The sequence below is a fragment of the Epinephelus moara genome, chromosome 14 (genome assembly GCF_006386435.1).
Source record: "Epinephelus moara isolate mb chromosome 14, YSFRI_EMoa_1.0, whole genome shotgun sequence".
Taxonomy (NCBI): Eukaryota; Metazoa; Chordata; class Actinopteri; order Perciformes; family Serranidae; genus Epinephelus; species Epinephelus moara.
Genome location: NC_065519.1, coordinates 17,547,246 through 17,562,380, shown reverse-complemented (window position 1 = coordinate 17,562,380; position 15,135 = coordinate 17,547,246). Strand labels below are relative to the sequence as shown.

General features: G+C 42.1%; 1 protein-coding gene across 1 annotated transcript in view; it reads left to right on the top strand.

The window, feature by feature from the left end:
* The window catches only part of cnksr1 (connector enhancer of kinase suppressor of Ras 1), a 44,991-nt gene extending 29,856 nt beyond the window's left edge, over positions 1 to 15,135 (top strand). Inside the window, exons 8-21 of the mRNA XM_050062608.1 lie at positions 418 to 486; positions 673 to 798; positions 3,575 to 3,678; positions 6,384 to 6,529; positions 6,968 to 7,146; positions 7,248 to 7,281; positions 7,531 to 7,706; positions 7,811 to 7,884; positions 10,053 to 10,124; positions 10,550 to 10,620; positions 11,610 to 11,671; positions 11,768 to 11,855; positions 12,143 to 12,324; positions 13,938 to 15,135. Coding sequence (XP_049918565.1) covers positions 418 to 486; positions 673 to 798; positions 3,575 to 3,678; positions 6,384 to 6,529; positions 6,968 to 7,146; positions 7,248 to 7,281; positions 7,531 to 7,706; positions 7,811 to 7,884; positions 10,053 to 10,124; positions 10,550 to 10,620; positions 11,610 to 11,671; positions 11,768 to 11,855; positions 12,143 to 12,324; positions 13,938 to 14,372 — 1,818 coding nt within the window. The 3' untranslated portion in view covers positions 14,373 to 15,135. The remainder of the gene's footprint in view (positions 1 to 417; positions 487 to 672; positions 799 to 3,574; positions 3,679 to 6,383; positions 6,530 to 6,967; positions 7,147 to 7,247; positions 7,282 to 7,530; positions 7,707 to 7,810; positions 7,885 to 10,052; positions 10,125 to 10,549; positions 10,621 to 11,609; positions 11,672 to 11,767; positions 11,856 to 12,142; positions 12,325 to 13,937) is intronic.

The window sequence follows — 15,135 nt, the reverse complement described above, 5'->3', positions numbered from 1 at the left end:
TGAAACATTGTGAATGTCATTGTCATGGCTACATGAGTCTGGACAAACAGGGATGTAAACTGTAACTGCAACTTGACTGGTTTTCGGAGGCATACAACCGCGAGGCGGGAATTCTAGTTGGAAATGCTCTATATCTTTAGTCTATAGACAGTAGTCACAATAAACAACAAAAAAATAATATATCAAAACTGCACTCTTACTGTGTGTAACAGGAGTTCATAAACAAGCCCTCATACCTGAAAAAAACTCTCCTACATCCACAAAATAGGTAAAAATATACAGTAGTTGAAACCAGCAGACAGAAATAAGAACATCATTTGTTCCCTAAGAATTGAACACAAATTACCAAAAGTTACACTGAACTATATTTAGCTGGGTTTATTTAGAATGAGTTGTTATTTGTGTCTCCTTTCGCAGCCTTCAACTGATGCCTATCTGAAGATTTTGGCTGGTGATGAAGTGATTCAAGTGAACGACCAGATAGTGGTGAGTGTTACAGCATGTGTACACAAGCCTGCATGTACGGTATGTTGCACTGCTCCATTGCACTGTGTATGTGCAGTCCTCTTAGATCTGAGACAAACCTCTGTGCATTTACCGTTCCTGCAAAGTGTCTCCACGTCTGAAACAATAACCTTCAAGGTGGAATAATTATGTGCTTTGCTGCGTCAGGTGGGCTGGAGCAGAGCTAACCTTGTGAAGAAGCTGAAGGAGAATCCCAACGGAGTGACTCTGGTCCTGAAGAAGATTCCGGGGTCGTTGCGACGCAGAAACCCGTACGAGCTCTCCTCCACACAGGTCAGGGATTATCAAAGTCCTCCTTGACTCAACTCATTACTCTGTCTACTTCTTAAAGTAGGAAAGTTTTAAATGTACTGTATGTGCTTTTCTGATTTCTAAAGACAACTTTGTTCAGTTCTGCTACTAGCAAGGGAAGTTGGTATGGATGTATTAATGGTTCCTAGAGGTTGATGATCATAATGATGCTCATTAATATCCCCTCGATCAACACTTTGGTCTATGATGAGGTGTCTTAAAGGGGACCTATTATGCTTTTCCTTATTTTCTGTCATATATATAATGTTACAGTGTTGGATGTCCATATTAAATGTGGCCAAAGTTTAAATTATGAGGTAACTTATGTAAAAGTAGGTTTTTTCTACTTTCAAAACAAGCTGATTTCAGTGTTTGACAGATTTCTTTATATAGTCGTCTGCTCCAGGCACACTACTGCAAGTATCTACATTCCATATGCTACATGTAGCTACATGCTAATGTCAGGGAAACACGTAGTCTCTTGATTTTGGATCATATTCCTGCTGGAACATGTGCATTCCTCAGCTGCAATAATGGTGCACAGATGCAGACAGCACTGATGCGGAAGACGAGGAAATGCAGACCAATCAGAACAGACGAGGCTTTTTCCGGGAGGGGGACTTAAAGAGACAGAAAAGCAGAGCGTCTCGTCAGAGGGTGAATACACGTGTTCCAGCACAGACAGTATGAGGGAAATAAAGTCGTTTTTTTTTTTTTATATTAAAGCTTGGAAACATGGTCTAATAGAAACACAAAATACAAGTATGAACCTGGAAATTAGCATAATAGGTCCCCTTTAAAAACATACACATATACATTTTCATCCGCTTATCCGGGGTCGAGTCGTGGGGCATCAGGCCAAGCAAAGCACCCCAGATGTCCCTCTTCCCATCAACGCTTTCCAGCTCCTCCTGGGGGGACCCCGAGGTGTTCCCAGGCCAGATGAGATATGTAATCCCTACATGCCAAGAACACCTCTAACAGGAGTCGCACAGGAGGCATCCTGATCAGATGCCTGAACCACCTCAACTGACCCCTTTTGGACATGAAGGAGCAGAGGCTCTACTCAGAGCTCCCTCCGGATGTCTGTGATCCTTACCCTATCTCTAAGGCTGAGCCCAGCCACCTAATGGAGAAAAGTCATTTTCAGCTGCTTGTATCCATGATCTCATTCTTTCAGTCACTACCCAGAGCTCTTGACCATAGGTGAGGGTTGGGACGTAGATGGACCAGTAAATTGAAAGCTTTGCCTTCTGGCTCAGCTCCCTCTTCACCATGACGGTCAAACCACTGATCCATCTCATGCTCCATTCTACCCTCACTCATGAACAAGACCCTTGTACTTGAACTCCTTCACTTGAGGCAGTAACTCTCTCCGAACCCAGAGAGTGCAATCCACAGGTTTCCGGTAGAGAACCACGGCCTCAAATTGTCTCATCCTGACTGCTTCACACTCGGCTACAAACCGCCCCAGTGTATGCTGGAGGTCATGGTGTGATGAAGCCAACAGAACCACATCATCTGCGAAAAGTAGAGACGCAATTCTGAGGATCCTAAACTGTACTCCTTCCTAGCCCTGGCTGTGCCTTGAGGTCCTGTCCATGATTATCACAGACAGAATCAGTGACAAGGGACAACCCTGCTGTAGATATTCCTGGCCCCAAAAGAAAAATCCACACACAAGGAATATCAAAATCTCATGTTCTGATTGCCTTGTTCACAAGAAGGTTCATCCTTCACGAAATTAGCAAAACTCTGAAAAAGAAGAAAAGCAGAATTCTCACCATGTGTCAGCTCCATCCAGCACTTTTAGAGTATCTTGGTATTTAATGAACAGCATCCATCAATACATCATTTGCTGTCAAACGCAGCATCTTCACCACCAGCCACATTCTGACAGAACATTAGGCAAAACTGTGCATATCATCACTGTATACCAGTATGCACAATTACTCATGATGAGCCCACACAGGCACTTCAACATTTCTCAGGAATGTCATTCTTCTTGTTACTCATACTTTGCCTCCAGAAGCTTGTGGGCTCGAAAACTTCATTTGGAAATTGTGTAATCGTTTGTGAAGCCATTAGAATAAACCCCAAGCCAACAGCGTTGTTGTTGCACGCGTACAATTTTCATTTCCTACCACTTAGTTTCAGTTTAGGATAATTACACCCAAGAGTGACACATCAAATCATCTTTCTAAAAGCTGGATTGGTTACACGGTTTATACCAGGGGAACCTGAAGCATCCCTGTCATGAGAATCCTCACCTCCATTTCCGTTTGATATCTCTCGGGATCTGTTTCCATGAAAACTTACTCTCAGTAGTCTCTATGGCGACTGTTGTACACACTGGATTACATACTGAACCTCAGACAAGAGCACACACACACACACACACACACTGCATTTCACACATCGCCTTGTGACTATTACCATGTTATCTCAGATCTTGCTGCCGCCGTAGGGTGAGAAAACACACATAAGGAGATGTGAATCAGCTGTGTGTTTCAGCTCCTGTTGCCCTCACTCGCTGCCCGAGACTTTCACAGACTGTGTGTGTGTGTGTGTGTGTGCGTCAGTGTCTGTGTTGTTGTCTCATCTCTTAAAGCAGAGTGAGCAGATGGAGACCTGAGGAGAAAGCTGCCATTACGATCCACATGACACTCGCCTCTTTACCCCTCCGCTTATCCCTAAATACATACTCACAGTTGAGTGTGCACATTCACATGCTTGTATTCTCCCGGTTTCTTTTCAGAAGGAGGAAGAGGAGAAGGAAGAGAGTTCAGAGGAGGACGAGGACAATCCGAGGCACTCCATATTTGAGAGGGTAGCAGCTTCTGTCAGATCCCTGTCTTTTAGGTGAGAGCATACATTAGCTTTTCAATTTATATTAATATTCTGAGTGTGTTTGGTCACTGGGGGCAAAACTGGATATTAATATGATTTTAACCAACCTGAACCTTCCCTTCACGTTTCAAGAATCCTCTTTTACTTGTCCTTTGAGTGAGGGCATAAATCATCAAAAGACAGCCATTGCATAAGGCTAAATGATTTATATGACCAAGATAAAAGAAACACAAAATGTTTGTACATTAAAGTTACCGTGGGGAAATTATGTTTGCTGGTTGCATTATAGGAGCAATGTCTTGGTGAGTGGGTCCTCCTTTTTGTTTATATTCAGTGCACATGCATACAGGTGACATGAGACACATTCCTACCAGCTGTTTCACTCTATACACTGATCAACATGCAGTGGTGGGTAGTAACACGTTATATTTACCCGGTCATATGAACACAATTAATTGATTTTTTTTTTTTTTTACAATTGTACTTCTAATGGGACTTTTCGACAGTCATGTGCTGGCTTGGCTTGGCTTGGCTTGGCTTGGCTTGGTCAGGTTTGGGATGTCAGCCCAGCGCAGCAAGGATTTCCGTTACAACAGGGTTACCCACTTGCCCATAGGAGTGTTTTTCGCAATACTTTTTACTCCTGTTTGAGAAAATTTGCAACAAAATATATGTACTTTTACACCACAGCAATGGTCCAAAAACAAGCATTAAGATAGCCTGTCCACACACTAACCCCCTGCTGATCACGGCCACTCGAGACAATGCTTGTTGTGACTCAACCAGATGCACTGCACCGTGTCCCAGAAGCATCTCTCCGCTCTGCTAGTGACACAATTTTTTTTCTTGTTGTCATGAATCAAGATTCTGTCACTGCATTGCCTGTTTTTTTGCACCAGAAGTTGTCACAAACATGTATTAGTTTACTAATAAGCTGTAAAATGAGAAAGTTTGTGACCTGGCCGCATTGTTGGACACAGTTAACCAAAGTGCCAGCACCACACACCGCCCACCGGCCAGACCAGCTTTTACATTTTATCTGCCTCATTAAGTGCTGTGTGGATAAAGTAACAGTTTTAGCCACTATGGCAGAAGTTATTTTTTGATAAAAGTTACCAACTACAACTTTAACAGCAAGTTCTGTAGATGTAAAGTGCACCTCACATTTGCATTACCTATTGAGAACCTGTCCAAATGTAAGACGCTGATTTAATCAATGGGCTCTAATGAAGTTAGTCACTACTTGAGTATTTTTATGATACTTTTTTAGTCTTTTTTATACTCAAGTATTTATTTGTATGACTGCTTTTACTTTTACCCAGTGTAATTATAAAATAATAATACCTTTACTTGAGTACTGTTTTTATTTACTCTACCCACCGCTGTCAACAGGTGGCGGTAATGTGCAAAGAAATGTAGCAACACACCAACAAAATGCACGAAAGACGAATAATGTGAGCAAATAATCGATGTAAACAAGAACACATGCAAAACTTTTTAATGAGAAACGTTGATTTAAAAAAAAAAAATTCAAGAATATAGTGATTACATTTTTTATAAACACCGCAGAACAAAGCAGCTCGGACATGACATAACAAATAAAATGAGAAGTTAAATAAAAGATAGTGGGCATTACATCCAGGTCGATGTAGGTCCAATGTACTTCAAGTGAGGGTCCCAGACATTATAAAAAGACTCTGCCGAGGACTAAAGCATACAGGACGTATATTCATTGGGAACACATTGCAATATAAGATTGTGCCACAACTTTTTTGTTGGAGCAGCAGCCTTGGTCCAAAAGAGCAGAATAATTTCCTGGCAGCAAAAGTCAGAAGATCGAAGAGTCTCTTATGTTTGATATTTGTAATATGACCATCCGGGAGACCCAACAAGAGGCACATATGAGAAACATCAAATGTTAACAGAATTATAAGAAACACCATACATAAGCAGAATATGCTAAATAAAAGTGAATGAAACAATTTCGTAGAGGCAAATCATCCTGGCGTACCTGCGTCTTGATTTCTCTTGAAGTGCTTGAATTTCTCACATAACCGATAAAAAGCAAGTCTGTTAAGAAGAGTCATAACTCTACATCGACGTAAGTTTGGTTTGCTAAACTACCAGTGATTTACTCAGCAGAGCACAACCTCCCACAAACCCTTTTGAACTCATTAATCTGCCAGGACCCGGTAGGTTTGCGATGAGGTCACACTGCAAATGCCATAAATTCCACCGTGCACACCCACAACCCACGGCTGACTGGAAGTGAGAGCATATGAAGAGATGAGCCAAAAGATGAATAGATGAGGGGGGTATGGAGAGATGAAGAAAGACACGAACAAGGGGGAGAGAATAAGAAAAAAATGGGAGAAGGGAGGAAAAAGAATGATGGAGAGGCCAAAGGAGACAGTGAGAGCTGATGGAGAGCAGGCGTACTCAGACAAATGGAGGGAGTAGGCGTGGATGGTGCATTAAGGTTGTAAATAATCCTGTCACATCCTGATAAACTAAAACTCCAGTGTAAAGAAAAACAAGTAGAAACTTCACTGGCGAACAGTCAGGAGTTATATTTATGTTTTTAAAAGACAACACAGGTTGTTCATTATGTTTCACCTCATATTAGTATCTTTAATATCAGGCATGGTAGCCTCTCAGACGCACCTGAATGCACCATCAGTGAGATGTTAATTGGTCTGTGTGTTTTTCCACTGCAGGAAAGCTGTTCACGGGCCAGAGGTACAGCAGCAGCCTATGGGACAGGAGGAGTCAGAGTTGGCCTCTGACAGGGAGCGGGAGGGGAGTCTGACTCTCACTTCATATCAAAGCCAACAGGGGGGGCTGTCACGGCTGTCAGTCTCAGGTGAGAAACACAGAGGGAGCTCGGGGCTTCTGCTAGAGAGCATCTTGTTTCCACTGTTGGAGGCAGGATATTGGATGGGACATAAAGCCAAGATGGTTTTGCAAAGACAGCAGCTCTTTATTAAAGAGACATGAAAGAATAATAACCACTGTACACATTTGTACATCAGTTACTCACCTGGTGTTACGTTGAATTCATGACAGTACATGGCTAAGCCTCCTTCTGGCCACCAATTTAGACTATTACAATATTTCATGTGTGTGTTTGTTTGGAACATAATTGGGTTCTGAATGGGTTAAAGGTACTGTGCACAATGAGGAGATTTGTCATCTTGATAGAGTGAGAATATTTAATGTAGATCACCGACGGCTGACACAAATTCAGTTTGATATTATAAAGTCAGGTTAAATAGCTCATACATCCGTGTGTGTTTCTCAGGGGAGTTTGAGAGTTTGGACCCTTCAAGACTGTCCCCAGGACTAAGAAAAGACCGGTCTCCCTCACCCAGAAGTCCGTCTCCATCCCTGGGATTTGGGACTTTCAGAAGTCCCTCACCTCAGGGGATTGACCAGCAAAGAGCCAGCGTCAGCTCCTGCCCTGAGATGGTGGGACACATGGTGAGAGAGGCAAACTTTTACTACCGGACATTTAAAAACATATAGGTAATGTTTAAATTTGAATGAAACACAGAATAAATTCTATGGGTTTGTCTTTTCAGAGCAATAAGGACACAAAGAAAACCTCTACAAAAGGTAAGAGTTTGTTCGTTGAAATTCAAGATTAGAACAAGAGCAATTTAAGTCCCAGTTAAAAGCAGTATAGGGAATAAACATGTTTCTAGAAGATGTTTCCCAAGGGTTAATTTCCCAAATGTGGTACCATGCTAGGAAGAAACTAGAATAATATGTAAAAGTTCAAGTGTTTATTCTTTAAAAAATGTGTTCATTGATGTCTTGTTGATGGCTTTCTGCTCGTCTTCTTCCCTCCTTTGGTCCCTCCAGGATCGACGACGGCTATGAGTCGGCGCCGCGTGTCCTGCCGCGAGTTGGGTCGACCTGACTGTGATGGCTGGCTGTGGAAGAAGAGAAAGGACAGCAGCGTCTTCCTCACCCAGAAGTGGCAGCGCTTCTGGTTCATCCTCAAGGGGCCTTCCCTATACTGGTACACAAGCCAACAGGTGGGAATAAAACTAGGAGAAAAGTTCATCTCTGAAGTGGTACCATGTTTTCTTTACCTGAAAATAAAATTGATCATGTGTGTGTATGTGTTTTTTTTCTGCAGGATGAGAAGGCAGAAGGTTTTGTGAATATATCCAGCTACAACATCGAGAGTGCCGGAGAGCACAAGAGAAAATAGTAAGTATGAACTCAGTGATGGGTCACATTAAAATGCTCTTTATCCAGGAATATGTGAGGGTTTTTTTAGTGTCTTGGTATTATCAAAGACAGGGTGCTGCACTCATAAAGAATTTTAATCTTTTTGACGCCACTGGGTAGTGTGAAACAGAACCTTTACTGTCCCTGCGCACAGTGGATGCTCTGTTTTGACTTTATGCAACATGGCTTACGTGATATACATGATGCAGGAATCTGCAAAACAAAACCATTTTTCTCTATTTTTAAAATAACTCCTAAAGGGAAACTTTTGAATTTTTATAGTTCCCCATTTTCTGTATCTAAGTGACTTGTGGAGACGGCAATTTTTAAATTACTTTTTCAGTATTGACAGAGGCAGCTGCAGCATGGAAACAGACTGTAATGTGATCCCTACGGGCAATTGTGAACTGTCAATTTATGTTCTATTAAAAGTGCTTGTTTTTGGCGCTGACAGACAGATTGTTATGAGGAGTGTCTGACAACATTACAGAAAAGCCCCTCTGGAGAAATGAAACGTTTTCCCTTACCTTTCACTGAGCAGGTCAGCTGTGTTTTCTGCTCTCCAAAGAGTGACTTCTCTATACTTCCACCGTTGTTTTTCCTACAATAAGTCACCTCTCGCAAGATTTCAGAACAAGATTTCTCCTTGAGTGAGACTTGGTAACTATAACAAACAGACCAGTCAAAGGTTAAGAAACCTTTCATTTCTCTCCAGGGTCCTTTCCATAATTTTGCCACATACTTATTTCAATCAGGAGAGACAGAAGAATGAAGTTAAGATGATATTAACAGAAGTCTTTGGTGCTCGGACACCAGAAGGAGATACTTCGTGATCGAGGGACATCTGAGCGGCAGCAGGATAAATCCCCCCCCATGAAGTCCAGACACCGATGGTTGTGGTGGCTGCTGACTCTGAGGCTGCTGAGGCTTATGAGGCTGATGAATCTGTAAAGACTGAGGGCCTGTTTATACGGCTCTGTATATTTCTGAAAACGGGTATTTATCTTTGCGTTTGCACCTATCATTTACACGTAACCGGCGTTTTTCTCGACAAAAACGGAGATTTTCAAAAACGGCTTCCAAAGTGAAAGTTTTTAACAATATCTGTGTCTATGGAGACGTGTAAACAGGATAGATGGAGATTTTGGAAAACGATGACGTTGCAACCCAGTTCACGCATGCCCATTAGGCGCCCGGGAGCCACGACAACAATGGTGGATATATGCCGGGTTGTTGACGTTTTGTTAGCACTTTTGGGAGTACTTATGAGCTTACAAATATACTTAGCACTGCTGCATCAACATCACCGCTACATCAAAGATGTCTGCTGTGCCCAATATTAGTAAGTGAATAGCGGCTAACTATGCTACACAAGGTTAAAATGTAGTTTATCATTGTTTTTATCACTAGCGCCAAGAGGAAAACAAATCACTGTGCATGCGCAGAACGTTCTTCTATGGTGTTTGGTATTTCGCGTATCGCCACCTACTGGCCTGGCATGCTAACTGCAGCAAAAAGTTTTTGCGTTTTTGTGTAAACAGGCATATCGTTTTCACAACTGATCCTGTAAACCCGGAATTTTTTTTTATACGGGATGAATAAAAATCTGTTCTTATTTGTATCGGTATCCGTGTAAACAAGGCCTGAGTGGCGATGGGGAGGTGGAGGGTGCGAACGACAGCAGCAAGAAAGAACGATGTCAGAGAAAGAATCATATTAAAATAAGGAGCAGTGAGATGACCATTGACAGAGAAGGTGTGTCGCTGTGCTATTGGCTGATTGTGAATCAAATGATGACTCACTTGACAGACCGAGACAATGACACCTAGATATAGTGAGTGAGCATACGTGCAAGGAGTGAATTGCAGGGTGAGAAAGAAACTTACATCCTGAGCATGAAGAGTATTGTCTTGAGCTTCAGTTGTCACATAGATACCTAAACATGAGAAATAGGGTCCAGGTTAAAAAATACAGAAGTTTCCCTTTAAAATAAAAAGCACCCGTTGTATCTGAATCTGAATTTATGAATGACAAAAGAGCTGGAGAATGAGAATCATGTCTATGTGTGCACATTGATGACTTATGTGTTTCAATCTCTCTGCAGTTAGACTCATGTTTCTTCTCTCTCTGTTCTTCCTCCCTACAAGCGTGTTTAAAATGTGCCACCAGCGATTTCAGAACCTCTTCTTCGCTGCCGACAATGTCAGTGACATGGGCAAGTAAGTTGGATGGATGACAACCTGAGGAGCCTTTCCTCTTTTCTTTCTCTTCTCCAGAGCCTAAACAGATGAGCTGAGGTGGTTTAATAATGCAGATTAGCCTCCAGCACCACATTTCTTACATAAATGATCCGCTTTAAAATGCATCTCTCTAAATGTGGACTAGGAGCTTCGGCTACAAGACATGATGTCTTCATTCATTCATTTTTTGCTGCCGCTGAGCTCAACAGAGATGTCATATCATCCTGTAACAGATGCTGGTCTGCACTGCCCCCTACAGGTGGCTTTAGAGGATCCTGTTTTTGTTCTGTATGAAGGAATGATCACTTTTGTTGAAATTTAAAGCTGTGTAACTTAAAGATTACTGAAAGAGAAATTGTATTTGCTTTATCTGTGTTGATGTAGCTTGTTTGTTTTTTCTACAGGTGGATTAACAGTCTGATTACAGCCATACAGAAGCACAAGAAGTTCAGCACAGACTTAGACAGTGAAGAAGGTGAGGAAACATTCTCTTTATATAATGGCTATGTATTTATTGTCTGTACCAAGGGTGCGTACAAAGTTTGGCAAGCAAGCATTCATGTACACAGCTTCTCATATGTGGAATCTTCTGCAGAAGGACTTAAAGCTGCATTCTTTGGTTCCTCTGGGCAATTTCAAAGCACTGTTGCAGGATTTTTGTACACGTACTTCTATATACCAATGTCACGGTGTGTCATAGCTGGTCTTTGTTATCATAGTTGCCCTTTTTTGCATTTTTTTAGTTCATTTCTAGTGTATATTAACATACTTTTTGGCTTTCCTTTGTAGTAATCTTAATTTGTGTTTTATATTGCTTGTTTCAGAGCTTTACATTTTTATTCTGTATTTTTATTCTGTATTTTGGACGCTCTTGAAAAAGAGATTTTGAATCTCAAGAGGTATCTATGTAAATTATTATAACCTTTGCTTATATTTGTACTTCTAATCATCAAAAGTCATGCACTTAAATATGCATGTAGTGGTTTCACTCCACCAAGATGTCTTGCAATACCTTTAGTGCACATATTGTTATTTCTACATGACTTGAAATTAAAATTGACTTAACTTGACCAACTAAGAATGCATGATAAGGTGTCCTGTTGTACCTAAATAATGGGCTAGATTGGGATGTTTCCTCCTTTAAGTCCATTATGTCCAACATCAGGACACCTCAGTCATATCATGGTTATTTATAGGACAAAAAAATCAATAAATGTCTGTGTTTTTGTCAGCATTGCAGTCCTTTTAATTTATGGATATGACAGTTTCACCAGGCAGAGTTTTCTGGCAAAATAGGACAAACATAATTGCTGTTGCCATGGTTACCTGCAGTTTTTTTATGTGATTTCAGACCTGCAAGCCAGTTGAAAATGATCAGAAAAGTTGTATGTGTGAATAATTGTGAGCCTGCTGTGATATGATGTGTAATATTGATATTAATTTAACACCTGTGTTCACTGACAGAGTGTTACAGTGAGACCGAATCAGAGAGCGAGGGATCACCTTCGCCCCGCAGGAGAAACAAGGTCGGTGCAGCCTTTAGAGTTTTACACATGCATAAACAATAACCACACATCATTTGGAGTATGGTTCTGATTATTGTGTCTCATTCTGTGGCTCAGAAAGTGCAGTCCCACACTCTGCCTCGCCCCAAGGCGAAGACGAAGGTGCCATTATCGAGTCCTGCGACAGGGGGCAGCAAAGGAACAGGTATGTGCTGTGTGACTGCCTCAGCTCCGTCCTTATTCTGTCCATTAATAATTTCTTTACTCAAAGTCCCTCTGATAGATGTTTTAATAATACTGTGAGTAAAAAATTAATTTCCTTCAAGACATGCTGTTTTCTTCCTCCCTGTTCACCCTGTGGATGTTTTGTCTCATCAACCCATCAACACATAATGTTGTCAGCCAAACCCTGCTTCTCTATTTGTGTCTAATTCCATGATTTTTGTCTCTTTATTCGCTCTTCCCTGTGTGTATCTTCTTCTCTGTGAGAAGGAGGACAAGTGGATGAGATGGGCATGATGTTAAACAACATAAAGGAAGGAGGGGTTTCTCTGATGGGCCAGGAGCAGCCATTTACACACGACCACTTCAGGAAATCATTCATTCGACGCAACAAGAACCCAGTCATCAATGAGAAAGCGCACACGCTGCGGGCGCTGCAGAGCACTCTCAAGGTGAGAAGAATCAAAATCACTGATACACTGAAACAGGTCTGCTAAATTTCCCCTCTTACCTGTAGTGCTGTATATCAGTCTAGATTGTTTTAGTGTGACTTACTGAGTGTTGGAGATATCAGCCGCAGAGATGTCTGCCTTCTCTTGAATATAATGGAACTAGATGGCACTCAGCTTGTGGTGCTCAAAGCGCCAAGAAATACATTTGAAAAACTCAACAGCAATTTCTCTTACCAGAAATCATGACCCAGTTACTCAAGATAATCCACAGACCTTGTTGTGAGCAGTTTCACGTAGGAACTATTTTTTTAACCCAACTATACCTAGCAACCGCATTACTGCGCAGACGGAAGCGTGCATCTACTCATGGACAAGAGGCTTGTGACAGCATGAGATGTAAACATTAATGGCATCGTCCTCAACCTGGTCTCACTCCGAAGTTGTCAAAACTTGGCACTTGGTCAGTGACTTGCAGCGTCAGACACCAACGAAAAAAGCTGTCCTTTAACGTCAGCATGATTCGTAGCCGGTTGCTGTTATAGTGTAACGGCACTTGGCGGCATCAGGGGGAAAGTTGGCGGGACAAGAATGAAAATTAAAGTGGCAAAAGTCTAAGTGGGGCAGGCAGGAGTGAGTTGTGGATGGGTCCAATAAACACAGACCTTCACCCGGGAGAGCAGTGTTCGCATCTTGTAAGATGCTAAAGCCCAACCCTGTTCTTTTTTCTGAAACCCAACCACATGCGTTTGTTGCTGAAGGGAAAAAAATGACAATTTGCAGTGTTGTACTGATGTAGTGCATTTATTTTGAAAGAGACTGTATGCAAACTGTACACTTCTTGTGAAAACGGAAGTGTATCTTGAAAAAAGACAATGCATGTAACAGGCAGAACTTGACAAGGTGTCCCCGAACATCAACAACCAACACTCCCAGGGTACCTTGCATGTCGCATGTGGACGTGGAAAGTCCAAGACCAAACGTCGATATGTGACGAGGTCGGAGTGAGAATGTGTTGTCGTCCTCGTCTGAGCTGTACTGTTAGCTAGCTCAGTGGTGCTAGGTGAGCCAGCAGTAGATGCACCCTTCCTTCTGTGCAATAATACAGTCAGTAGGTGTAGATTGGTATACAAAAAATAGTTCCGACATGAAACTGCTCACAACAAGGTCTGTTGATTATCTTGACTAACTGGGTCATGATCTCTGGAAAGACACATTGCTGTTGAGCATTTCAAATGTATTTTTTTGGCGCTTGAGCTCCACAAACCAGGTGCTGTGTAGTACCATTATATTAGAGAGAAGGCAGACATCTCTACGGCAGGTATCTCCAACACTCTGCAACTCACACCAAAACAATCTAGTCTGATAAATAGGACCACAGGTAAGAGGAAATATGTGTATTTTTGATTTCAGGATGAACTGTCCCTTTAAGTTGTTAATAGACAAAGTTACACTGGTCAGTTAGAAATCACTGTAACTCCCTTTGCTTTTGACTGGAGGTCATGGACATAAGAATGAACTGATGTTAAATAACTGCCTTGTAGCCACAGTCAGAATCAGCAAGTTTGATATATAAGTACATCTGCGTGGTCACTGACACCCATCTCACCCCACAGGCCAAAGAGGTGGAGCTGCTGCAGATCAACAAGATCTTAGAGGACTCTGATCTCACAACTTCAAAGTACCGTCAGTGGAAGGAGCAAAACGAGGAACTAGTTCAAGAAATCGAGAGACTGGCCGCACTCAAGGCTTCCAAAGCAGCGGACGACGCAGCAGTCCAGGACACTCCCACTGAGGAGGTTGCCCTGGAAACAGTCGCTACGGAAACAGCCACCTCAGAGACGGAAGGCGCACACAGACTGAGCCTGAGCGACGGGGAGCAGCTAGTGGACGCGGAGCCATCTGATGTTCTCCTGGAGATCCCGCAGGGCTCCCCGAGCACCAGCCCAGTGTTAGAACTCTCCCTGGGGTCGCTGCAGGATTCGATAAACGAGCAGCTGAGCGAAATGGTGGAGAGCGGAGAGGCTGCAGAGAACTACTTCTACATTTGAGACGCAGTCACGTCACTGCAAAGTTGCCCTGTTTACTAGAATCAGGCAAATGTGACACATTTGCCGTGTGACGGTGTGAGAGCGGTGCATTTCCCCGTGTCCTCTGCTGACATTAGGGTTAGTCAAAATTGCCATTGAATCAGCACTTTAATCAAGTATGTCGGTGAAATGCATCAGTGCAGATTTAGACCTAGATTTGCTCACACACACACAAATATGACAAGTTTACAAAAGAGACAAGAACAATTTGCCAAGTGTCAGTGAGTTCACTTTGTATTTATGGGATTCTAAGGCTAATGATAGAAACCTTTCTTAGAATTCAATGAGGATTTGTAATATAAATAATGCCTGTTTTAATGTGATATGTAAATACAGTTTTACTATAAATACTGTATGTATTTGTTCATGGACATTACCTTAATAAAAAGGTATACAGTGGAAATATTTTGCACAGAGACTTTGCTTCAGAAACACTGCTGCAGCCCCTTGTTGGTCAAGGTGATGCTTTTTTTTTGTGGTATTTTTCGCTTTCTTCCCCCTGTGGAGAACACTCTGTACTTAAAGACACACATATATAGACTTGTGCACATGAACCCTACAGTGGAGCTGTGTGACAGCTCTGGCTCCATGTTCCTTTTTGCCCAAGGCTGCCGTGAATGCAGCGAGACAAGTGAAGACTCCTCAAGTGCTACGATGTCAGAGGTGGCTCTGCACCTTTTCACTGTAATATTGATAGGCATAATAAAAAAGGGAGCGTGATCAT